This window comes from Schistocerca serialis, chromosome 9, assembly GCF_023864345.2.
Source record: "Schistocerca serialis cubense isolate TAMUIC-IGC-003099 chromosome 9, iqSchSeri2.2, whole genome shotgun sequence".
In the NCBI taxonomy this organism is placed as follows: Eukaryota; Metazoa; Arthropoda; class Insecta; order Orthoptera; family Acrididae; genus Schistocerca; species Schistocerca serialis.
Genome location: NC_064646.1, coordinates 207,463,600 through 207,491,474, shown reverse-complemented (window position 1 = coordinate 207,491,474; position 27,875 = coordinate 207,463,600). Strand labels below are relative to the sequence as shown.

General features: G+C 43.5%; 1 protein-coding gene across 1 annotated transcript; it reads left to right on the top strand.

Annotated features, from left to right (window-relative positions):
* The first annotated feature begins 11 nt into the window (after positions 1-11).
* LOC126419473 (odorant receptor Or2-like) lies at positions 12-26,258 on the top strand. The gene is made up of 5 exons (XM_050086661.1): positions 12-784; positions 7,686-7,785; positions 9,254-9,355; positions 21,175-21,330; positions 26,165-26,258. The coding sequence occupies exons 1-5, from the start codon at positions 12-14 to the stop codon at positions 26,237-26,239; spliced, it is 1,206 nt and encodes a 401-aa protein (XP_049942618.1). The 3' UTR covers positions 26,240-26,258.
* The last annotated feature ends 1,617 nt before the right edge of the window (positions 26,259-27,875 follow it).

Sequence of the window (27,875 nt, the reverse complement as noted above, 5' to 3'; positions counted from 1 at the left end):
GGCAAGCAGAGATGGAAAAGCCACTATCCTGGTCAGCGAGCGGACGATCCGTCCTGAAGCTGAACATCCGCCAACTATGCCTTTGTGGGGCGTGGCCCCTCTGGCGATCCCCGCTGTTCAATGTATACACCCTGTTCGCTTTCGCCCTGGGCGTGTGGCACACCACAGAGAGCGCGCTGTCGTGCTACTTCAGCTGGGGCGACATGGAGCAGTCGACTATGGTGCTCATGGCCACCTTCAACATCGGCGGCAGCACCGTCAAGCTGGCCCTCTTCGTGCTGCACAGGCAGCAGTACAACTCCCTAGTGCGGCACGCAGACGTTTTGATGATTGAGGGTGCGCCCTGCTCCAAACAGGCAGCGCTGCCGGAGCTCGTGCTGGCGGCGCAGAGGCGGGCGGCCCGTCTCACCCTGGCCATGCTGATGCTCATGGCGTCGCAGTACGTCACTTGGTTCCCCATGCCACTCGTCGTCAACAGGGCCGAGCACCGCCTGCCCTTGGCGCAGCACCAATGGGACAACAACAGACACTTCTACGCGCTCTCGTTCGCCCTCCAGTGCATGGCGGCCGCCTGGACGACGCAGTTCAGCCTGGGGGTCGACTGCCTCTTCGTGACGGTCATGATGCTGGTTACCGCGCAGCTGGAGGCCCTGGCGTCGCGCATCCAGGGCGTCAGAATCGAGCAGGGGGCCTCCTCTTGCGCAGCGCAGACGACGAAAAAGGTTTCGGACAAAATGTACGAAGAACTGTGCCTTTGCGTCGAAGTTCATCACAAGCTTCTCAGGTACGTTATCTAGGATTAACATGGGCAGCCAGTGGCCGAGCGGTTCTAGGTTCTTCAGTCTGGAACCGCGCGACCGCTACGGTCGAATGTTCGAATCCTGCCTCGGGCATGGATGTGTGTGATGTCCTTAGGTTAGTTAGGTTTAAGTAGTTCTAAGTGTAGGGGACTGATGACCTCAGATGCTAAGTCCCATAGTGCTCAGAGCCATTATTTTTTCATTCGTGGCTAAATCTTCTACCGGTACTATCACCTCTCTACATCCTACAATCCCCCTCCTACCTATCAAGTTTCATACTTTGCGGGACTAGCATGCCTGCAATTAAAAATATTGCAGAAAAATTACCAGAGCATAGCAGAGTGTTTGGAAAATGGATTTTGACATTGCTAGTCATGCAAGGCGTGTTGGAGAACTTATGTACGGTTTGAAAGATAGCAGAAATGTATTGCCTTGAAGGCAGGCGTCTTCGGTCGGGCTTTTGTAGCACAGTCGGTTACAGTAATCGCTCCCTACATTTGAAATTTCTGTGATCCAGTCCGGATCCTCACTCGCAGTTAAAAATTTTACCTAAAGACTGGAATATCGCTCATCTAATACCAACACTCAAAGAGGGAAGTAGGAGTAATCCGCTGAACTACAAGCCCATACCATTAACGTCGATTTGCAGTTGGGTTTTGGAACATACACTGTGTTCGAACATTATGAACTACCTCGAAGAAAACGGTTTATTGACATATAGTCAGCAAGGATTCAGAAAATATTGTTCTTGTGAAACACACCTAGCTCTTTATACTAATGAAGTAATGAGGGCCATCGACAGGGGATGTCAAATTGATCCATATTTTCAGATTTCCAGAAGGCTTTCGACACCGCTCCTTCCAAGCGTCTTCTAAACAAACAGTGTGCCTATGGAATATCGCCGCAGTTGTGCGACTGGATTCGCGATTTCCTGTCAGAAAGGTCACAGTTCGTAATAATAGACGGGATGTCATCGAGTAAAACTGAAATAAAATCCGGCGTTCCCGAAGGAAGTGTTATATGCCCTCTATTGTTACTGTCCTATTTGTATATTAACGACATAGGAGGAGATCTCAGTAGCCGCCTTGGGTTGTTTGCAGATGATTCTATAATTTACCATCTTGTAAAGTCATCAGATGACCAGAACTAATTGGAAAATGATTTAGATAAGATATCTGTAGGGTGCGAAAAGTGGCAATTGACCCTCAATAACTGAAAGTGTGAAGTTATTCACTGAAAGACATCCGCTAAATTTCGATTACGCGATAAGTCACACAAATCTGAAGGCTGTAAATAAATACTTAGGTTTTACAATTTCAAATAACCAAAACTGGAAAGATCACATAGAATATCTTGTGGGTAGAGGAAGCCAAAAACTGCGATTCATTGGCAGAACATTTAGGTGGAACAAGTCTACTAAAGAGACTGCTTACACCACGCTTGTCCGCCCTATTCTGGAGCATTGCTGTGCGGTGTGGGATCCGCATCAGGTGGGACTGACGGATGTCATCGAAAAAGTTCAAAGAAGGGCAGCTCGTTTTGTATCATCACGAAATAGGGGAGATAGTGCCACAGACATGATACGTCAAATGGAGTGGCAATCATCAAAACAAAGGCGTTTTTCGTTGCGACGGGACCCACTCATGAAATTTCAATTACCAGTTTTCTCCTCCGACTGCAAAAACATTATGTTGACACCCACCTACATAGGGAGAAATTATCATCACGATAAAATAAGAGAAATCAGGGCTCATACAGAAAAATGTAAGTGCTCGTTTTTCCTCTTCGTGCTTCGAGAGTGGAACCGTAGCGAGACAGCTTGAAGGTGGTTGATTGAACCCTCTGCCAGGCACTTTATTGTGAATAGCAGAGATGTAGTGGACAATTATTTACTTTCACTTTAAATGAAAACTCTTTTTCAGTGCCTGAATATTCATCGACATATTTACAGCCAATGCAACGTGACGCATTTGTTGCGGTGAGCGAGTTCCGAATCTAGTTTTTTGGTTTTTTTGGTTTGTTAATTAGTCTAATCGCAGATTCTTTAACTTGGCGATGTATTCCACAGAGGATGCCACGATAGAGTGGTCCTCATTTTTTCGAACTTCTTGTTTCTTCATGCATATTCCATAGTTGTTTTCCTTCTGCTTTAATGAGGAGTGTAACACAAATTTTGTTGAAATTCTAGACGATGATCCCATGCCGCAATGCCCGTGAAGTGGCGTCATGTCACAACGTGTTGCTTAATATTGCTTACACGTGTGCTTGACTGTTATCATACTGCAGGTTCCAATGGTTCAAATGGCTCTGACCACTATGCGACTTAACATCTGAAGTCATCAGTCCCCTAGAACTTAGAACTACTTAAACCTAACTAACCTAAGGACATTACACACATCCCATGCCCAAGGCAGGATTCGAACCTGCGACCGTAGCAGCCGCGCGGTTCCGGACTGAAGCGCCTAGAACCGCTTGGCCACCGCAGCCAGCTATCATACTGCAGAATGAAATTTACACTTTGCAGCAGTAACTAGCGTTGATATGAAAACTTCCTCCCAGATTGAAACTGTGTATCGGACCGTGACCCGAACTCAGGACCTTTGAATTTCGCAAGCAAGTGCTTTACCGACTGACCTACCCAAGCATGACTCAAGACCCGTCCTCACAGCTTTACTTCCACCATCTCCTTCCTTCAAAATTTCACAGAAGCTCTCCTGCGAAACTTGTTGATGTAGCACTCCTGGAGAAAAAACTGACATGTCACTTTAAGACTCTTCGTAGCCCATTTCAATCCCACAGGAAACGAACGTTATTTATGAGAGCTATATCTATGCTTAGCGTCTTCAACTTGTCCAAATTCTTGACTGAAATGAACTCAGCTCCCCTATGCAGAGCGAAAATTTCATTCTGGAAACATCCCCAAGACTATGGCTAAGCAATGTGTCCGAAGTATGGCAGTATCCTTTCTTCCAGGAGAGCCAGTCGTGCAAGTTTCGAAGGAGAACTTCTGCGAAACTTGGATGATAGGAGATGAGGTACTGACGGAAAAAAGGTTTTGAGGACAGAACGCGAGTCGGTAGAGCACTTAGCGAAGAATGACAAAGGTTCTGACTTCAGGCTTCACTGCGGTACGTAATGTCAGCGCACACTTCCCTGCAGAGTGGAAATATCATTCTGAAGTTTTACAGTAGTGGAGCACACACATAAGCAGTAATAAACAACTCGTAGTGAGTTGACACAACTTCTCGGCGACTGCGCCATGCATGCCTTGTCTTCAGTTTCAACAAAAGAAATTTTCTTAAATTCTACTTAAAACAAAAGGAAACAACTGTGGGGTGTGCGTGAAGAAACACGAAGTTCTAAAAAGTACAGTTCACCCTAATGACACAAGAGTGGATCACGTGGTGGCGCAATCACAAAGATACATGTTTTAGGAGAAGTTGGACTCTGTTAATTATGATTTGTACAAGTGAATAAGAAGAGCTTAGGATATTCGAGATGAACATACGCCCAAAAGGGTTACTTACAGATTACTTCGGATAGACTGCGCAAGTCTCAACACATATTCTATTTTGATCCTGCATCTCTCTTCCGTATTACGTTATTTCTCCATGTATGGCGAGAGTTTGCGTCTTAGCTCCAAGTGCAAGTGAGAGTGATTGGCATCTTTCCCTTCGCTTTCCTTCAGGCATCACATTTTTCTTGATATCTGACTTAAAGATGCTGCCAGACAGTGAAAACAGTTTCCAAATACGAACTTAAACCATCTCTGCTTCACAACCCCTTCTAATCCCCAAATGAAATTCTTATTAGACAAGTGTATGTAACGAGTAATAGGAACAATCGTCACTAGTTAGTTTATATAGACCAGATATATGAATAGATCCGTATCTCTCTTACCAAGAGTTCCACTGTTACTCAATGTAATAGCGCGCACGCGCGCGTGTGTGTGTCTGTGTCTGTGTGTGTGTGTGTGTGTGTGTGTGTTTGGGCTTACAGGCGCTCAACGTAGGGGTCATCAGCGCTCTGACGCACATTAAAAGAAACTAATGTAGACAGACTTAGCGAAACCTAAGCATACACACAAAGGAAGAAGGAAAATGCTGTAGAAGAAAGTAAAACGTAAAGAAAGTGAAAACGGAGCTTCAGGAATGCCACAGGAAATTGTCATTGGCTGGCCACTTACATAAAATATGGGCGAGCGTGTCACCCTGTGAACAAATTAAGACTCCACTCCCTAAAATGTTGGTAAAAACATTGGACAAGTCACATACCTTTAAAACTTTAACCACATTCGTGTGGGTACTTCCTAAAAGAGATGGGAGATCCTCCGGCAGGTCAACCGCGGCCCGCTGGACAGAAAATAAAACGCAATCCAATAAAACGTGGCGCACAGTGACCTGGACGCCACAAGCACCACACATTGGCGGTCCCTCTCGCCGAAGCAGGAAGCCATGCGTCATAGGGCTGTGGCCTATTCGAAGCCGAGTGAGGGGAACCTCGTCCCGTCTACGGGGTTGGAAGGAAGTGCACCACACACGCGTTGTGGGCTTGACTAAACGGAGCTTATTGTCAGTCAATTCCAGCCACTCATCTTCCCACCGACACAACAGCGAGGTGAGTGCGTGCAGGGGGATGGCACACTGAAATACACTCCTGGAAATGGAAAAAAGAACACATTGACACCGGTGTGACAGACCCACCATACTTGCTCCGGACACTGCGAGAGGGCTGTACAAGCAATGATCACACGCACGGCACAGCGGACACACCAGGAACCGCGGTGTTGGCCGTCGAATGGCGCTAGCTGCGCAGCATTTGTGCACCGCCGCCGTCAGTGTCAGCCAGTTTGCCGTGGCATACGGAGCTCCATCGCAGTCTTTAACACTGGTAGCATGCCGCGACAGCGTGGACGTGAACCGTATGTGCAGTTGACGGACTTTGAGCGAGGGCGTATAGTGGGCATGCGGGAGGCCGGGTGGACGTACCGCCGAATTGCTCAACACGTGGGGCGTGAGGTCTCCACAGTACATCGATGTTGTCGCCAGTGGTCGGCGGAAGGTGCACGTGCCCGTCGACCTGGGACCGGACCGCAGCGACGCACGGATGCACGCCAAGACCGTAGGATCCTACGCAGTGCCGTAGGGGACCGCACCGCCACTTCCCAGCAAGTTAGGGACACTGTCGCTTCTGGGGTATCGGCGAGGACCATCCGCAACCGTCTCCATGAAGCTGGGCTACGGTCCCGCACACCGTTATGCCGTCTTCCACTCACGCCCCAACATCGTGCAGCCCGCCTCCGGTTGTGTCGCGACAGGTGTGAATGGAGGGACGAATGGAGACGTGTCGTCTTCAGCGATGAGAGTTGCTTCTGCCTTGGTGCCAATGATGGTCGTATGCGTGTTTGGCGCCGTGCAGGTGAGCGCCACAATCAGGACTGCATACGACCGAGGCACACAGGGCCAACACCCGGCATCATGGTGTGGGGAGCGATCTCCTACACTGGCCGTACACCACTGGTGATCGTCAAGGGGACACTGAATAGTGCACGGTACATCCAAACCGTCATCGAACCCATCGTTCTACCATTCCTAGACCGGCAAGGGAACTTGCTGTTCCAACAGGACAATGCACGTCCGCATGTATCCCGTGCCACCCAACGTGCTCTAGAAGGTGTAAGTCAACTACCCTGGCCAGCAAGATCTCCGGATCTGTCCCCCATTGAGCATGTTTGGGACTGGATGAAGCGTCGTCTCACGCGGTCTGCACGTCCAGCACGAACGCTGGTCCAACTGAGGCGCCAGGTGGAAATGGCATGGCAAGCCGTTCCACAGGACTACATCCAGCATCTCTACGATCGTCTCCATGGGAGAATAGCAGCCTGCATTGCTGCAAAAGGTGGATATACACTGTACTAGTGCCGACATTGTGCATGCTCTGTTGCCTGTGTCTATGTGCCTGTGGTTCTGTCAGTGTGATCATGTGATGTATCTGACCCCAGGAATGTGTCAATAAAGTTTCCCCTTCCTGGGACAATGAATTCACGGTGTTCCTATTTCAAATTCCAGGAGTGTACTTGCGGATCGAGGCACGCCCTTTCGTTCCCAGCAATGCCTACGTACCCTGGAACCCAGCAAAAAGCCACCATCTTCCCCAGTGGTTGGAGGAGGGCACCTTGGATGGTCTGGACTGTGTGATCTACTGGATACAAAGGTCGCAATGAATGAAGGGCACTTAAGGAGTCGGAACAGACAAAACATTTAGGACGGGAAGAACGTCTCATCTGCTCCAGTGCCCGTAAGGTTGCAGACAATTCTGCATCAAAGACAATAAACCCCTGAGGCAGTCGGACCTTGAGGACACGATCCGGAAAAACAACAAAGCAACCAACGGAATCCCGCTGTTTCGACCCATCCGTAAAAACAGCTACACTGTCGTGGTGCGCAGATAAAATGGCAGAAGATTTTGCATTAAAAACGGTGGCAGGAGTGCAATTTCTCTTGTTCCGCAGCAAATCTTAAATCACTCTGGGCCTCTCCAGTATCCTGGGTGGCAGGCGGTTAAAACCCTGGCAGCGGCAGCAGCAAGGCAGAAATGAGTTAAATATTTGTATAAATCCATACTGTCCCCTTCCGCTGAGTGCTGTTCTTTCACTGTAATATTGAAGTACTGAGACTGAGTACGACTATGTCTGACGGTGTTTCTATATGTTAAACAATGCACACACATTTTGGATAGCTACAACATTTTCATCACAGACTTGGAACACTAGCCCTGACGAAACTGATATTGTCAGAATGGTTTTCAATTCCTTTCTGTCCCGATAATCCCCAGTGAGAAGTTTATTTATCTGATGACATCGTTGAAACTTTTCTCCTGTTCCAGCTTCGTCAAGCAACTGGAGGGTACAATGAGTCCCATTGTGACTACGCAGTTCGCCATCAGTGTCCTCGTCGCGTGCGTGTCGCTGTTTCCCGCAACATATGTAAGGCATGTATTTAACCATAGCTGAATAAAGTTACAGGATTGTTCATGACTATAGTTTGATCACAGTTTGATATATCTGTGTATGGTAAACATCGTATGCAGTACATTTAGCTATTTCCTTTTTTCCACTTGCGGAAAATAGTTTATTTTATACTAGCAAAGATTGTAGAACAGCAGAAAAAAGTTACATGCAGTACTTCATCGTTTAATTACCTGAAAGATTAAAACTCCATTTTTAAACCACAGTCCTGCTGAGTATCTGTTCTATTTTATTGCGGTAGATTGAAGGAACCACTTTTCCAGTGATAGGATTTGATATACCGCATCAGTAATACTGAGTGATTAAAAATAATTAACAGATTCCAGTTGTTTATTTCAGACAAAGAATGAAAGATAGAAACGCATTGGGCACGTCACTGGCTAGAGGAATGTTCAAAGTCCTATGCTCGCACGGGCATTACACCGTTCACTCAACATCAGCACTATACATTCCTTGATAAATCTTGAAACCATTTTCCATTTCATTTCACATTCGGCAGTTCAACAGTTAGTCCGAAAAGTACCTTGTCTTATGGTCTCCGGGACGCAATAGCTATAATAACTAGTAAGGCTTCATATTGAGGTGTCTTCTCAGGACATGCCAAAGAGTTCATCGTCAAGGTTCCAGTCCAACACATCTGACCACCATAACGAAGGATCATCGTATTGTGCACTAAGCACATTGTAACTCTTTTCACATCAGCACGAGCCATCCGAGAGCGAGTAATGGACTCCCCGCAATACTCTATGTCATCCTGCTCCATAGGTGTGAGATTAGCAGCAGTCAGACTAGAGAATTGCCACCCTGTACATCGGCTGCTGTTAACACCACAATACAAACGGCTGTGTTTGGGGTGGTGACGAGACAGGGAAGAAGGAACTGCTGATTAATGGCGTCGCACTCTGTTTAGCGATGATTCGTTATTCTCCAGTAACCTGGTTGACCATAGTCGGCGAGTATGGTGGCTACCTGGTGAAAAGTTGCGTGCTGAAAATATTTTGTAGAAGCACAGCGGTGATACTCCAGTCGTCATGGTGTGGGAAAGCCATCGGATATGGATTCAGGTCAAGGCTGGTATTGATTGAAGGAGTTCTAACGGCACAACGCTTCGTTTCTGCGTTGAGCTTTTGGTGATTCTCGGCAAAGCGTGATGTTGTGTCCTGATCGCGAGATAAGCAAACAAAAGCACTCTGGCGGGCAATTGGATGCTTTATCTTCCCAGAATCTCTAACTGAGGTCGAAGGTGCACAGCTTAAGGTTTAGAACAGCTCTCAAGTTTGCTAGGATTTTCTATCACAGCACTCACGCTCACGCAAGGAAACAGATGTGGAAGCAACAGCGCTTTACAATTATGTCGGAAAGATTGGATATGCTTCTCGAACCGTTGCTGGAAGCGTGTGAGTACTTTGTACCTTTCTTGTTGTAGGGCACAAACTTCGCTGCTGTGTTCCTGTGTGCTGGATTTCTTCCCGTGCCTCTCGGACAGCTTTATCTTTACTGTTGGGCGGCTCACAACGTAACACAGCAGGTAGGCCTCCATAGAAAATAAGAAACATATACCTGTCTATAAAGATATAATGTCGTGTGCGTCATCAATATCTGGGTGAACAGATCTTATCGGTATACGTCCAAACTACTGCTTGGTAAATATGCGTATCGTTGTCTTTTCTCATTATATTCTTGTCATATGTAGGATCATACAAAAAGGACTGTTGTTACCAGGATTATATGGGCTTCCTAACATTCGTGAGAAAGCAATACCACCTTGTCCCGTCCACAGCAACAGTGATGGCCAAACATGCAGTCTTGCCAAATACCTACCTATTACTAAATGTGAATACCACATTCAAAACTTGATGGACTTCGTACAACGGCTGAGCCATTTCAAACTTCACACACTGCCAGTCATGTCATCTTTCATATAGCTCTCTTCTTCTTACTCAAGACGATAGGAGAGACTATAAAGTTCATTGGCGAGAAATTCGTCGAAGAGACGATGGACCAATTGAAACACGTCTTTCGTATATCTATTTTCTCTCTCGTGAGCACTGCTGTAAATGAATCTATGCAGTAGTCAATAGACGTTCCGTCATCGCTACCTTTGTGTGGAGCACTTGAAAGAGGAAGCCTTAAAATCAACCTCGTGGAAGCCAACTCCCATCTTTCGTTATGCACACAATACGTTTCCGATTTAGTCGGAAGTGAAATACAGATCATATTTTCTATAACATCTACACAGCCCGAAAAAGAAGGTGAAGTTATCCTGATTTGTTTCGACCGACCATGTCTGACCATCACAAGGAAGAATCGCCAAATTGTACACTATGCACACAATAATCCTTTCACATCAACCCCACCCATCCGAGAACAAGTAATGGACAAAGTGGAACAATCTGTCACACTGCACCATTTGTCGGGGAATAGCGTCAGCTGGACTAGAGAATTATCGTCCCATGCTGCCGTTAACGACACAACGCAAACGGCTGCGCTTGGGGTGGTCCTGTAACCGGGAAGCATGGACTGCTGATGAAGGTCGTCGCACTGTATTCAGTATTGAAACGCTGTGCCGAAGTACCCAGATAACCATCGACCTGGGGAGATGACCCATGTTCCGGAGAGGCACAATGGCTGTATGATTTCAGGTCACGGCTGGTAGAGATTGAGAGATCTCTGACGACATAAAGGAACGTCACGAACATCTTGTGTCACGAATATCTTGTGTCAGTGTTCGCTGACACGTAGCACGTGTCTCTATGAACTTTCTGCGTGACAATCAGATGCTCCCGTTGCCAGCAGGATCCCAAGATCTGCCCTCGGCAGATCATATGTGGGACCATCTCTGACGTCAGATTCGTCCTACTGCCGATATTCATGAAACGAATAAGCATTTGCAACAGGTGCCGTCGAGCTTGCCTTAGGATGAGTATTCAGTGATTATATGGAAACCTTCCCAATCGAATCAGTGTATAAATCCACACGAGAGGGGGTTGCAGTTTCATACTAATGAGTGAACTCATACAGTTTAGTTCTCTGTTAATTTGACCCGATTTTGTATTCGGTAAAATAATATCACATATCCTCTAAATCAGTGAGAACCCACTTTATTTCCCCCTTCTCCTCTGAGTGCTTTAATTTTCTGTGACCCAGTGTAAATTCAGTACGTCCCAACATTTCACTGTGCAAATAGAGACGCAAGAAGAAAGACCTGGGACTCTGTGTTTGCCGTCACCACCATCGAGCACAGAGAATCGGTAGCTTCAGGAGACGGTACACGGGACACGTACCTAGTCAAAAATGGTAAAAGCAGTATGGACAACGTTTCTCCAAGAGACGTCAAGCGATGAGAAGCCAGTACACAACTCGTGTTCATTTGACTGATTTAAATACCGCGAAGCTGAGGCACAAGGAACTTCATATATACCCATAGAAATACCATCCCTGAAGCTACTGAATCAGTAATAAATTCAGTGTATAGAGATATAGCACGTCCAGATCTTCTGAAGGAATATCTCACAGGAAACACTCGAAATGTAAATGAGTTCTTCAACAATGCTGAATGAACCAGGGTTCCAAAAGACGACTTTGTGAACCTTGTAACGCACCTACAACAAATGAAACCTATGTTCGTCTATGAAAATGGACTCGATAAGCAACCTGAGCTCCAGTAATCGGAATCTAACCTGCATAACACAGCGTGTGTGTTGCAAGAGTGTCAGTTTCAGTGTTATTTAAGCCCTCAACAGATCGTTACGTGAAACACTTAAAACTAACATTTGGATTAGCTATCTGACTGCGTATTTAAATAAGAAATTACAACTGATGCAGAATTTCATCAATGTAACGCAGAGTTCTGACACACTCCTTACAACCTGGAAGTACTGAAGATTGGGTCAGTGATGCTGTGATCAGCTTCAGTGACGTAAATGCAGAAAGGATAAATGTTCTGAAGCAATTTGAATTTCAGCCTGACAATAATACACAAAGAGTCATACAAAAACTGGCTAGACAGAAAGTCTCCAAAGCTGAAAATATCGTAAAAAATACAACAGAAGCAACCAGATCCCTCAGACGGGGAAAGAGACTGCATTCGGTCGATCCTCAAAAACATTAAGATCAAAAACATGTAGTTTTTTATATTGTCTCTTCATTCAACAGTGAGTTTTTATTTACTTCAAATTTCAAGTGCGATTTCTAAACATCTACTTTTTTTGCAAATTTTTTCAGTTTCTCAGAAGCTACTGAGCTAAACTTAAGAAATTTTCACCGCTTATCGATAGGGGTATTATGTTTACCTGGTTCTACAACGATGGAGATAGCACTAATAGTTTGATCATAAAAATATTTTTAAAAATTACATAAATTCTCAAAACCTTCATTAAAAATCCATGTCTTGATTCCTAATACAGTTAGATACTAGACAGTAGATCAGCGAATATTTAAGATAAGGCAAAGTTTTATTTTATTACCTCGAATAATTTCTGAGAAAATGGGATATACATACACTACTGGTCATTAAAATTGCTACACCAAGAAGAAATGCAGATGATAAACGGGTATTCATTGGACATATATATTATACTAGAACTGACATGTGATTATATTTTCACGCAATTTGGGTGCATAGATCCTGAGAAATCAGTACCCAGAACACCCACCTCTGGCCGTAATAACTGCTTTGAAAAGCCTGGGCATTGACTAAGACAGAGCTTGGATGGCGTGCACAGGTACAGCTGCCCATGCAGCTTCAACATGATACCACAGTTCAATGAAGAGTAGTGACTGGCGTATTGTGACGAGCCAGTTGCTCAGCCACCATTGACCTCACGTTTTCAGTTGGTGAGAGATATGGAGAATGTGCTGGCCAGGGCAGCAGTCGAACATTTCCTGTATCCAGAACGGCCCGTACAGAATCTGCAACATGTGGTCGTGCATTATCCTGCTGAAATGTAGGGTGTCCCAGGGATCGAATGAAGGGTAGAGGCATCTGAAATGTAACGTCCACTGTTCAAAGTGCCGTCAATGCGAACAAGAGGTGACCGAGACGTGTAACCATTGGCACCCCATATCATCACGCCGGGTGGTACACCAGTATGGCGATGACGAATACACGCTTCCAATGTGCGTTCACCGCGATGCAGCCAATCACGGATGCGACCATCATGATGCTGTAGCCGGCCGCGGTGGTCTAGCTGTTCTAGGCGCGCAGTCCGGAACCGCGTGACTGCTACGGTCGCAGGTTCGAATCCTGCCTCGGGCATGGATGTGTGTGATGTCCTTAGGTTAGTTAGGTTTAATTAGTTCTAAGTTCTAGGGGAATGATGACCACAGGTGTTAAGTCCCATAGTGCTGAGAGCCATGATGCTGTAAACAGAACCTGGATTCATCCGAAAAAATGACGTTTTGCCATTCGTGCACCCAGGTTCGTCATTGAGCACACCATCGCAGGCACTCCTGTCTGTGATGCAGCATCAAGGGTACCCGCAACCACGGTCTCCGAGCTGATACTCTATGCTGCTGCAAACGTCGCCGAACTGTTCGTGCAGATGGTTGTTGTCTTGCAAACGTCCCCATCTGTTGACTCAGGGATCGAGACGTGGCTGCTCGATCCGTTACAGCCATGCGGATAAGATGCCTGTCATCTCGACTGCTACAGATACGAGGCCGTTGCGATCCAGCACGGCGTTCCGTATTACCCTCCTGAACCCACAAATCCCATATTCTGCTAATAGTCATTGGATTTCGACCAACGCAAACAGCACTGTCGCGACACGATAAACCCTAAACGTGACAGGCTACAATCCGATTTTTATCAAAGTCGGAAACGGTACGCATTTCTCCTCCTTACACGAGGCATCACGACAACGTTTCACCAGGCAACGCCGGTCACCTGCTGTTTGTGTATGAGAAATCGATTGGAAACTTTTCTCATGTCAGCAGGTTGTAGGTGTCGCCACCGGCGCCAACCTTGTGTGAATGCTCTGAAAAGCTAATCATTTGCATATCACAGTATCTTCTTCCTGTCGGTTAAATTTCGCGTCTGTAGCACGCCATCTTCGTAGCAATTTTAATGGCCAGTAGTGTATATTACATTCATCATAGCCAGATAGAACATCGATGCTCCCCTTACGAGTACTGCCCTCCGTGACGTTAAAGGATACCTGGTATTATTGTGGGCACGTGATATAGTAAGAAAGGCATCACTGGAAACTGTCTAAAGGCGTCCATCCCGCGTTCTTTGGCCAGCGATTGTTTGACGGTTTGTGTGACATTTCCCAAAGACGAGTGGTTGGCACTGTCAAGGTTTCGCCCTCCCTTGCGCTGGTGGACAGTGAAGCTTCGACAGTGTTAACCACTCGTGCTGACGAAACGTCAGAAAAATGGTCAAACAATCGTTGGTCAACGATCATGAGACAGGAGTCAACAGGCAGTTTTCAACAAGTGACCACGACAGCCTCCACAGATTTATACAACCATGGGAAGCAGCTGAAGTACGATGAAAGCTAGAGTGGGAGACAAGATATTGGACATCGACGCCCCAAGACGGAATGTGGAGGTCAGAGACTTGCCCGCTCTGTAAAACTGGATCGTCAGCTATATGTGACTTATACGACGACAGAGTACAAAAGTGGTGCAGACACGAGTGCTTCCGGGGACGTCGTTCAAGGCATGTTGTTGAACATTGGGATCGTCAGCAATTCGCCCCCTGGGGTTTCGATCTTTACTCGGCGACATGTTCAATTGCGACTGTAGTGGACGCGGTGTCGTGGAGACTGCACCATGGATCAAGAAAACGTGTCGCCTGGTAACATGAATCACATTTCTCGTTGAATTACGTCGATGGTCGCGTCCAGCTTCACCGCCATCTAGACGAACGGCTGATTGAAAAGTGCACCGCGCCACGAACGCAGGCTATTAGGGGCAATATTGTGCTATGGTGGATATTTCACTGGGCTTCCATGCGATCTGTGAAAGTAACCGGAAGAACCGTGACAGCTGTGGACTACGTGAACGTTATTGTAAGACCTTCTGCAACCATTCATGCATTTTCCCGACTGCATTGCCAAGTGTGACGTAATCATGAGAAAATATAGAAAAACAGCCGTGGAATATTGGAAGTCTAAATTCCAAAGTGGAGCCAGGAAATTTAAAAAGAAGAGGGGAAATACTCAGTGTATGTTTAACAGGCAACAGGGAAATCAAATGGAAAGAAAATAAGGTTTTCCAATCAGACGAGTAGGGTAACTTGAACAGCAGCAAAAAATGTTATTAATTAAGAATACCAAGAAAGGGAAGGAGTGAGTTCCTGTGAACACTTCCATGATGAGATTATTGTCATCAGAATTACCAGTGAACAAGAGGAACGTCAATGCTTCGGGCATACAAGCCCACGTCACAACCAGAAGATGAACAGACCGAGAGAATGGATGAGGGTACTGATCTGCAGATGAAAATCTAACAATCACTATAAAATGGGACTCTATAGTTGAGATATAAGTACAAGACTGTGTTACGGGAGAAAACTAGGTCGGTTGCTGCAGGTTTCTTTATGTCCACTCCCTGAACTTTAATTCCTACTCCCATTTTTTTCTGTGTTTTCCTTTACAGCTTGTTCAGTATGAAACTTCCTGGCAGATTAAAACTGTGTGCCCGACCGAGACTCGAACTCGGGACCTTTGCCTTTCGCGGGCAAGTGCTCTACCATCAGAGCTACCGGTGCACGTCTCACGCCCGCTACTCACAGCTTTACTTCTGCCAGTATCTCGTCTCCAACCTTCCAAACTTTACAGAAGCTCTCCTGCGAACCTTGCAGAACTAGCACTCCTGAAAGAAAGGATACTGCGGAGACATGGCTTAGCCACAGCCTGGGGGATGTTTCCAGAATGCGATTTTCACTCTGCAGCGGAGTGTGCGCTGATATGAAAGCTGTGAGGACGGGGCGTGAGTCGTGCTTGGGTAGCTCAGTTGGTAGGGCACTTGCCGGCGAAAGGCAAAGGTCCCGAGTTCGAGTCTCGATCGGGCACACAGTTTTAATCTGCCAGGAAGTTTCATATCAGCACACACTCCGCTGCAGAGTGAAAATCTCATTCTGCTTGTTCAATGTACAGCCTGAATTAGATAGGGAATCGGCTATAGCCCTGTGTCATTCCCTTGTCTACCACTGTTCCCTCTAATATCCGTTAACTCTTAAAACTGTCATCTGGTTTCCGTACAAGTTATAAATAGCCTTTCGCTCTCTGTATTTTACCTCTCCTACTTTCAGAATTTCGAAGAGAGTGCTTTTGTCAATACTGTCAAACGCTTCCTCCAACTCTACAAACTGTACAAATATAGGTTTTCCTTTCCTTCACCTATCTTTTAAGGTAAGTCGATACGTAAGTATTACCTGATATGTTACTAAATTTCTCCAGAAAGCAAACTGATCTTCCCCAAGGTCGGCTTTTACCAGATTTTCCATTCTTCTGCAAAGAATTAGTGTTTTGCAACTTATGACTTATTAAACTGTTAGTTCCATAATATTCATACCTCTTGGCACCGGCTTTCTTTGAAATTGGAATTATCATATTCTTTGTTAAAGCAAAGGGTATTTCGCCTGTTTCATATATCTTGATCACGAGATGGAAGAGTTTTGTCATCGCTGGCTCTCTCAACGCTATCAGTAGCTATAACCGAATGTCGTCTACTCCCGGGGCCTTGTTTCGACTTAGGTCTTTCAGCGCTCTGTCAAATTCTTCTCACAGTGACATGTATTCCATCTTGTTTTCATCTACCCCCCTTCCATTTCCATAAACTGTGCTCATGGACATCTCTCTTGTATAGGCGCTCTATATACCGCATACACTTTTCAGTTTTCCCTTTTTTGCTTAGGAATTGTCTTCCTTCTGAGATTTCCATATTCGTACAGCTGCATTTCTTTTCTCTACAGGTCTCTTTAATTTTCCTGTAGAGAGTATCTATCACCCCATAGGGTCACCTGCTTCTAATTCGTGACATTCGTCCTCTAGCCATTCCTGTCTAGACATTTTGCTCTTCCCGTCAATATAATTTTTTAGGCGTATGTATTCCCTTTCGTCTGCTTCATTTGCTTCATTTTCACCATTCATCAATTTCTTATGCTATCCGAGGATTTCTACTACGCTTTGTCTTTTTACCTGTTTGAACCTCTGCTGCCTTCACTATTTCGTCTCTTAAAGATACCCATTTGTACTCTAGTGTATTGCTCTCCCCTATTCTAGTGAACCGCTGCCTGATGCTCCCACAGCCTCCCGTTCTTTCTACTTATTCATGGCCCGTCGCTTTAATTTTTCACCTTTTTGCATATTTCATATTCAATAAGTTAGAGTCAGTGTCCACATCTGCCGCTTTAAATGTCTTACAATTTAAAATCTGGTACGAGATCTGTGTCTTAAAATTATATATTGAGTCTCTAACCTTCCTGTGTTTCCACCTCTCTTCCACGTATAAACCTTTTGTCACGATTCTTGAACCAAGTGTTATCGATGATTAAATTATGTTCGGTGAAAAATTCTACCAGGCGACTTACTCCTCACTTCCTTTCCCCCAGTCCACATTCACCTAATATGTCTCCCTCACTTCCTTTTCCTGCTGTCGAATTCCAATTCCCTGTCACAATTAAATTTTCGTCTCGCTTAACTATCTGAGCAATTTCTTTTATCCTTTCATACATTTCTTCAGTTTCTTCATGAGCTGTGGGTCGGGCGCTGTGGCCGAGTGGTCCTAGGCGCTTCAATCCCGAATCTCGCTGCTGCTAGTGTCGCAGGTTGGAATCCTGCCTCAGGCGTGGGTGTGTGTGTGATGTCCTTAGATAGTTAGGTTTAGGCAGTTCTAAGTCTATGGGACTGATGACGTCAGATGTTAAGTCCCATAGTGCTTAGAGCCATTTGAACCATGATCTGAGGAGTTTAGTTGGTATATAAACTTGTACTACTGTGGTACGTGTGGACTTTGTGTCTACCTTTGCTAGGATAATTCACTGTGTTGTTGGTGGAAGGTTGGTTGGTTGGTTGGTTGGTTGTTTTGAGGAAGGAGACCAGACAGCAAGGTCATCGGTCTCATCGGATTAGGGAAGGACGGGGAAGGAAGTCGGCCGTGCCCTTTCAAAGGAACCATCCCGGTATTTGCCTGGAGCGATTTAGGGAAATCACGGAAAACCTAAATCAGGATGGCCGGACGTGGGATTGAACCGTCGTCCTCCCGAATGCGAGTCCAGTGTCTAACCACTGCGCCACCTCGCTCGGTTGGTAGAAGGTTACCCGCTTTTCTATTATCTTATCTACTACTAAACTCTCTCCTCCATTAACCTATTTTGTTTGTATTTATAACCCTTTATTCACCTTATCGGAAGTCTTGTTCTTCCTGTCACCGAACTTCACTAATTTCCACTATATCTAATAACAACCTACCCATTACCCTTTTTCAGTTTCCTAACCTACCTACCCGATTAAGAACTCTGCGTACTCTGATCCGTAGAAAGCTAGTTTTGCTTCTCGTAATGCCCACATCCTCCTTAGTAGCTTCCGCCGGGAGATCCGAATGGGGGACTATCTTACCTCCAATATATTTAACCCAAGAGGATTCCATCATCATTTAACCATACAGTAGACCTGCATGCCCTCGGTAACAGTGCTGGCTGTAGCTTACCCTTGCTTTCAACCGTCTGGAGTAACAATTCAGCAAAAGTGTTTTGGTTTATGTTACAAGGTTACATCTGTCAATCATTCGGACACTTGTTCCTATTGAAAAGGCCGGTGAACCTCTTCGGAACCACACATTGGTCTGACCGCTCAGCAGATTTCCCTTCTCTGTAGTTGCACTTACGGTACGGCTATTTGTATCGCTGAAGCACGCAACCCACCACACCAACTGAAAATTCGATTTTCGTGGGCTGGGGAATCTGGCGTACATAAAGCTGAAAAATTTCATAAAATAAGGCACATTCTGCACAATAACTTATGTGTTTTCCGGACTATTTTAGGTATCTTGTCTATTATTAACACACAAGAAAATATTTCTATGTCAGTTAGACTTACTAATTCAGAATAATACTGTAAAAGAGAGTAATATCTGTCATCTAAACCGATGGGACTTCTCATAATATACAGGGTGATTGTCATTAAAGCTAAACTTTCAAAACGCTGTGGAAATAACACCACTGTTCAGAATGACGTCAAATTGCAATGGAATATTACCGGAGAAGGGGAAGAATGTATGGCAGAAGAAGAAAAATAGTGTGAAAATTGATCAATAGATGGTGCTATATGTGTTAGAGTACGTAGTTGAAAACACCTATTAGGCGCGCGACCCACTGAAGTTGGTATAAACAAGCCGGGTACAGGGCTTTTCCTCCTTTCACGCCAGCAACGTTCGCCATGACTGCCTCAATGCAGGATCGCGCTCTGCTTGTAAAGCTGTATTACAAGAATGATGACTGTGCACACGTCGCTCTGCAGAACTTTCGGACACTGAAGGGTTTGGAAAAAGGCGTTGGTCAGATGACTGTCGTGGGTCTGGAGAAAATTATTCGGAAATTCGAAAGGACGTGTTCTTTTGGTGTGCAACCTGGCAGAGCGAGGAAACGAATTGATTCGACGTCAGTCGAAGCAGTGGCCACAGCAATGCCGGTGGAGACGAGTGGTGGTGTGGAAACGTGCGGTGCACGGAGAATTGCCAGAAATTGGACATACCTGTCAGCACGGTGCGTAAAATCCTACCTAACATCCTTCTTTGCTATCAGTTAAAAATTACCCATGTGCACCAATTGCTTTAGAATTTCTTGCTCGCATAGAAGTTGATAGTGATTGGTTGCGGAAGTTTTTGTGGACAGATGAAGCCCACTTGCCTCTGACAGGATACGTCAGTACACAGAATTGTCGAATATGGGCAACGGAAAGTCCACACGGAAATGGTTCAAATGGCTCTAAGCACTATGGGGCTTAATAACTGTGATCATCAGTCCCCTATACGATAGAATTACTTAAATGTAACTAATCTAAGGACATCACACAAATCCATGCCCGAGGCAGGATTCGAACCAGCGACCGTAGCAACAGCGCGGTTCCGGACTGTAGGCCTAGAACGGTTCCGTCACAGCGGCCGGCCACACGTAAATCAACCAGTACCACTTCATCCTGAAAAGGTCACTGAGTGGTGCGGGTTTACGCGCCATTTATCATAGGACCCAATTTTCGAAGACACGTTCTTTAGATCCTATTACCTGTACCATCAGTAGTACGCGCTATGAGTGCCTTTTGCGCAACCACGTCATTCTAGGTCTCCAACAGCGTGGATGTGTGGATGTTATCATTTTTATGCAAGATGGCGTACCTCCGCACATTGCAAATCCAGTTAAGCAGCTGCTGAAGCGCCATTTCGGAAATGCTAGAATCATCAGCCGCCATTTCCCTACAGCCCTGCCTTCCCGATCACCGGATCTTAATCCGTGTGACTTCTGGCTGTGGGACTATCTGAAAGATGTTGTGTTCAGTCTTCCGACTGAAAACTCAGTTGCTATGAAGGAACGCATTGCGCAACACATTCTGAATGTGACCGCGGAAACACTTCGATCAGTTGAGGAACATGGTGTTTCTCGAAACTTGTTGCAGAAAACGGTGGACGTGTTTTGCGCCAGTCACACGGAAATTAATAATCCAATTTGATTCTGATTGATGCTTTTCATGGTTTTTTTCGCCTCAGGACAATTAAAAACCGATTTTTCCCATCCGATGTGATTTGACATTGCCAAGGTGAATGGGCTTACGTAACTAACAGTATCACACCTGTATACCCATGCACACTGAGTAGTACTGTTTGTGTAACGTTATACATATACCTTAGGCCTTGTTGTACGATTCATTTGTCATTTGTAGTCGACCACGATTAAATTATGATGCTTACAGCGGCATCTATTGCTACAGTTTGTAACTATTTATTTTTATTCTGTCATACGTTTTCCCCATTCTCCGATAATACTCCGTTGCAATTTGACGTCATTATGACCAGGAGTGTTGTTTCTACAGCGGTCTGAAAGTTTAATTACAATCACCCTATATATATATATATATATATATGAAGAAGCTGGTTCTTTAAATCCAGTCTTCAAACTATCGATCTCAGATCTGCAGATCTTTTTGAAACATATCTTAATATAATAAAGCCAAATTGGCATCAGAGAGAGGTGTACCTCATGTACTGAAATTGAACACCTTAGGACAAGTTGATGATCATAGAGTGTAATTAAATAAACGTAATAGATACTTGCTTGGATCGCTGCTTTTATCCTCACAGCATATGTATATATGAAGCACGTACAGTTAATAGTACTGCCCACAGGCGGAAGCGGTGTCTTCAGCGGCCTACAACTGTTCGTGGGTGGGGGCCAGCGAGCGTTTCAAGCGCGCATTGAGGATCCTCATCAGCCGGGCCCAGAAGCCGCTGGTTCTGACTGCTGGGCACCTCTACCCCATCAACAGGGCTGCCTTTGTCTCGGTGAGTGTCTAGCATTAAACTCCAGTAAGTAGCAGCAGCAGCCCCATTATTATCATGTTGGCACACATTTTACTTCTCAAGCTTCAGTTTCCCTTTAATGTTTGTACGGCTGGTTACATTACTGAATTTTTTAATAACCTCATTATTGGAAAGAATTTAAGATATAACTATATTCACAAGATCTAATAACTTTAGTGATATCACTATGCGATGAAATACACTGTGCTACGTGAAATCTGATTGTACACATCTCGTGATTTTTTTCTGTTTTTTCTACTGTGTATTTCACACTATTTTATCTTTTGTTAAGAACTGTGGTCTGAAACATGTCATTGCGATGCGTATTTTGCTTCTATAAAGTCGGAGAGTGTACTACTGCTAGCAAAAGTAAATACAGAAGCAACAAAAAGCTCATCACAAGTCTCTTGTTGTTGTTGTTACTGTTTTGTTTGGGTTTCAGTCCGAAGACTGGTTCAATGCAGCTCTCCATGCTGCTCTATCCTATGCAAACCTCTTCACCTCCGAATAACTGCGGCAACATACATGTTTATGAATCTCCTTACTGTACTCATCTCTTGGTTGTCCTTAATAATGTTTACTCCCACACATCCCACATGTACAATTTTTTCCAAATGTTCAAATGTGTGTGAATTCCTAAGGGACCCAACTGCTGACGCCATCGGTCCCTAGTCTTACAGATGACTTAATCTATCTAAACTAACTTATGCTAAGAACAACACACACACCCGTGCCCGAGGGAGGACTCGAATCTCCGGCGAGAGGGGCCGCGCAGTCCGTGACAGGGCGCCTCAAACCGTGCGGCCACTCAGCGCGGCCAGTACTAAATTGGTGAACCTTTGATGTCTCAGGATTTGGCCTATCAACCAATCCTTTCAATTAGTCAGACTGTACTATAAATTTCTTGCCTATCCAATTCTGTTCAGTACCTCCTCATTAGTTACGTCATCTACTCATCTAACCTTTAGCATTCCTCTGTAGCACCACATTTCGAAAGCTTCTATTCTCTTTTTGTCTAACCTCTTTATCACGCATTTCACTTCCATGCATTCCTAACTTCAAATATCTTCAGAGAAGGCTACCTAACGCTTATATCTGCATTCGATGTTATAGAATTTCCCTTCTTCAGAAATGCTTTCCTTGCCATTACGAGTCTACATTTTATATCGTCACTACTTCGGCCATAATCAGTTCTTTTAACGTCCAAGCAGAACAACTCATCTACTTTTTGAAGTGTCTCGTTTCCTACTCTAACTCCTTCAGTATCACCTACTTGAAGTCGGCTGCATTCCATTATCCCTGTTTTACTTTCATTAATGTTCATCTTAAACTCTTCATTTAAGTCGCTGTCCGTTTCGTTCAAATGCACTTCCTAGTCCTTGGCTGTCTCTGACAGAATTACACTGTCATCGGCAAACCTTAAAATATCTGTTTCGTCTCCCTGAATGTAAATTCCTACTATAAATGGTTCGTTCGTTTCCTTTACTACTTACTCTGTGCATGAAGTGAATAAAATTTGTAATAAGTTACAACCCTGTCTCACTCCATTCTTAAGCACTGCTTCCCTTTCGTGCCCTTAGACTCTTACCACTAGCGTCTGGTTTCTGAATAAGTTGAAAATGCCCTCTTTCCTTCAGAACTTCAAGGAGAGTATTCCAGTCAACATTGTGAGAAGCTTTCTCTAAGTCTACAAACGCTGCATGTCTAACCAGTACATTGATTTAATCTCATCACATCACTTACAAAAACAGTTCATCTGAATGCATATACCATACATGAATCAGTTTCTGACATGAATATGAGTCTCTAAATTCGAAGGAAGTACCAGCTGTGGCTGTATTTCACACGTTTGTTCTAGTAAATTCCAGAAGTTTCAACTTGTGAATGCCGTAGTAGTCCTAAATATCTCCATACTATGAAAATACTAGATAGTACGTGGGTATAGTAAGACCATAATGAACGACTTTTAATTAGTAAAGGTCAAGATCAAGTGTGCTTTTCTCGAGACTGCAACCAACAAAGCTTACCTTTCCTCGATACCACAATCCTGGGCTTTCACATCAATCGGAGGGCATAAGGGAAAATATCTCTGTGTGTCACAGGAATACTGTATTTTTAGTGTCAAAATGCCACCAGTTTTGAAGTCGTCCTGTTTCAGATGTGTTCCATACATACCGCACAAAGTGGTCACTGGGATGTAGGCAGCAGTCACATACGAATATGCTTTTAATTTCAGTGAGATACGAAGATGACGAAACATTACGAAAGATAAAATTGCGAAAGACAATTGTTTCAAAATGCTAATTCTAATCATGAAATAATATGAAAGTTGAGATTTTCTTTCAAGATGTTCAGTAGAGCCGGAGTTGACCAACAGAAAGTTCTCTAATTCAGCGTTCACAACATTATCTAAATGACGGTTAATCCGCTCTGCAACGGTTTTGCATTCATGTGTACCCGTTTATTTGACTCCTTTCTATGCTAATGTTAATTCCTGAACTCTTTCTAGATTTTCCTTTTGGCTTTGATCCTAGTGTTACATTTATACTATTGACTATTTTTTTCAGAAAAGAGAAAATTGGAGTAACAGCCAAAAAAAAAAAAAATTGATGGATATATACGTTGGGGCGTTGTAGGCAAAACAGAACGTTTTTTAAAGAGGTTTCTGAAGGATACTGTTGAGTTAACACAACATGTAACTCTTACACAACTCTTCTGTATTCCGGGAATAATATACTTATAAGCAGCGTTTTTCCAGAAGATGACTGCATAACCCATTACTGAGTGGAAAGGAGAAGAAAAACTAGTTTCTTCCTTTTTAAATCACATTTAAGAGCAATCGTTTGTAGTATGTTGCTGAACAAAGGCGCTTCACTAATTCTAGACATTGGTCTCCCAATTAAGACTGTAATTCCTCTATAGTTCCAAAATGTAACACCATCTACGTCTTCTAGATTTGCTTTCGAAGTCTGTTTCTGTAGACTGTAGAGTTCTTTGTGATCTGCTCACCTCTCTTTACCGAATCATTATCAAATATTTTATTTTTCGATGGTCTGTAAAATATTCCCCCTATACTGCTCCAACAGAACTTCTCTGGTTCAAATTTCTATAAACTGTGGAAGTAAGTGGAGGTAAGAATGAGCCAGTTTGCCGTAGTAGAAGTAACAAAGGAATAATTCTACCATCTGTAGCTAGATTATTCAGTTTCACCGCCCCTAGAGAACCCATATTGACACATGCGTTCTCCTGATGATTTCGTTCTCTTTACAACTCACCTATTTTTTCATCCTAGAAAAATCCTTTGTATTGGGCAGCTGTTTGTTTCCCTCTCCACATTGCAAGGGGTAATCATTTCAGAAAGTACTGGACATAAAGTTTTCTTCCTAAACAAGAGCCTTTTTTCTCAGAATCGCCATCTTCCATCCAGTGTGATTATTGTTACACATCATTCATGAAAACGAGAGTAATTATTTCTGACGCTATCTATACATGGCGGAGAATTTTTTGGCATTCTGCTAGTGGTGTTTCAATCTGGTACAAAGCAGTCTCACACCTAAGCTCTTTATGGAAAATGTACTGTACCCCTACTTACGATTTTCCATATCTCAGTCTTCTTAAAATACGGAAATCGCAGAATTAATTATACAAGCATAACGTTAATCATCAGCTTCAGAAATTCTGTTAGAAAATATCTGTCGTTAATACAGTTTAAATACTACCTTTGTCAATTATATTTACAAGCGAAGTGACAATCGTGTCACAGCCCAATATCCTGTAGTCAAAAGTAGCATATTTTTACATATAGATATCTTATTGTTTATTTTTTGTATCATGATTTAATAAAACAAGACTGTAAGTTCCTCCCCAGTGTAGCTCTTCTGATTCCATCTTCCATATTGTTTTCGGATACCTGTTTCCTGCTCTATCACCTAGAAGCCTCTCCATCATCTTCTTACGCCATCTGCCCTCACCCTAACGGTTTACGTGGCCATTAGGTCTCAGTCGCTTTGTTTCAATTGTATCCATTAAAGTGGTGTCCTGGTTCAAGTTCTCACATGTGTCTTTATTTGTAATCCCATCCCGTAGTGCCAACCAACAGTAAAACCACCGAAACCAAACCTCCAGTGTGAATAAGTTCCTTTATATTTTTTCAGGTATTTCCTACGTTTCTGTCGCGTACGTTGCTATGTTTTCTACAGTAGTTTTAAACACCCCAATCTTCGTCCTTTATGATATATTTGTGTGCAACAAAATTCTATTTAACTGTTTGATTTTCCGGTCTTAACAATATGTGCATCCTATAGAAACGTGCAGTAAGAGTAATAATGGAACTTTGGAATAATAATACAAACATCTTCTTCAAGGACACTGGCATTTTACTGTAGCATGTACTACGTTGAGGTTTAACGGTATTTTCAGCCAGTATTAAAAGTCTCTGTCACGCAGACACATCACATAACTGTGTTTTATAATTTTATGTCTTGTCCGTTCTCTAAAATAGTCTAACACTTCCTAACTAAGGCATTCAATTAAAAACTGTGTGCTAAATAACAGTTTCTTCAAAGCATCAGTGTTTTTTTTTCTGACCTCAGTTATGAAATGAATACCGCGAAATAGAACTGACTGCAATTATAGTAGTTCAGTCTCTTTCATTCTGTCTTTGTGCTTAGTAACTAATATTAATGTACATTAGCCGTCATAATATGTGAATGAGAGCTGTGTAAATGAGAGACATAGAACTAAGGAAGTGTAACGTTGAAACAGCACTATGTTATAACGTTCACTGCACTTATGTAATTCTCCGTGTGTGTTGCAGTTGCTGAATGCATCGTACTCATACTACGCACTTTTGGGACAAATTAATAGTCGCTCGACCGAGACAACACACTGAAACCTCAACTGCGATTGATGTTGATGAGAAGAACTACTTGTTAATATCTCCAAGTAATCATAAATATGATTACGTGTCTCATTCTACACTATAACTGATTTAGTCACTGCATAGTAACCTCACGGCGCTATTGATTATACCACGAAAACAAATACTTTGTCAAATAAAGCACAAAGTAGACTTAAATGTGTCTAACGAGAGAAAATTGTTTTATGCACTTAATGTTTGAGAGCCAGCCATTTATTCTCTTCCAAAGAGTTAGAAAAAGGTACTGAATTTTCGGAAGTACAGAACTATTTTGGGTCTTTTGTGCTATCATTGGTACTAATAAATTAATTTCGCATTTGTGCTGAGGTGTTCGAATTCTTATACTACATATGCAAGATCGGTTGAATGTATTTCTTACACTTATATTATGCACTCTTCTCCGAAAGTTCTCTAATTTCTTGAAAAAGGAAACACGTAAGAAACATTCTTGATCAAACTGAAATATGATAACAGTGCCACAAAGTCTGGTTATTACTTGATGCAATTTGTTCGTAACATTTGTAATCTTAGAAACTCTTCAACTGGCTATTATTAATTGCTTTACCATTAATATTTATCAACACCTTGTATTCAGTCACAGAAGTACTATGTGTCTCAAAAGGAAAATGCAGCCACTAAAAAATGAAATTAATTTATTCACTCTCGGTGGCAGAGATTGTACAGGACTAGGAGGTCATAATCAAAGATGTTGAATATTTCTAGCACGGGTCGCCTAAATAAGTGCGTACAGAATTAATAAATAATTATTTTTATGCCATTTTCACAGCTAATTTATACTTTTGGAGTGATCTGTTGCACTATATAGTGTATTTAAGTACCCAGACGTATTTTGGAAGGACGGAAGTTCTGAATTTTTGTCACGTCTACGATGCTTAGTGAAATCGGTTGTCGCCTCGTCAATATAAACGTCCTAGAATTCGCTTTCATAGATTTATGAAAGTCATGAAGAAGCTAAATCAAAATGGTCTGGTTGGGATGTGAATCATGACCCAAATGTGAGTGCGGTGTTCCAATCACTGTGCTACGAGTTCTCTGACATGTTTGAGGCAGTGACCATTTTCACACTGAAGCCATGAAATATTGCATGCTGGCAAGAGTTGCTTTAAAACCTTCATATGAGACGTTGTTTCGGAGCAACATCTGTAACATACACTTTTTTTGTGACTGCCTCGGATGTGGCATCACTTTGGATAGATACAGCGTAGCTAAGGATGACCGCAGTTTTAGTGCTGAAATGCTGTATCTAGTTGTTTGTAGGTTAAAGCTTCATAGCAGAGGAAAATTCAATGAGTCAGTAGACTGGGATTATCTGATTAATCACATTAAGTAGAGCAATGTTCATAGTTACAGGGTTCGGTACCTCAGTCGGTAAAGACGGAATGGTTATAATATCACTTTTTTGTCCATCTGTCTGTGTATGTGTGACTGCTACACTCGTTATTTTCAAGAACTGGTAGAGGTATTAAGCTGAAATTTATATCTCATACCTAGGTCAAGAATCACTTGGTGGAGTAATACACTCAGGCTTCTAAGTCAATGTAATCATAAGATACTGACTTTATTTTTACATCCACGAATTAAGTTATCA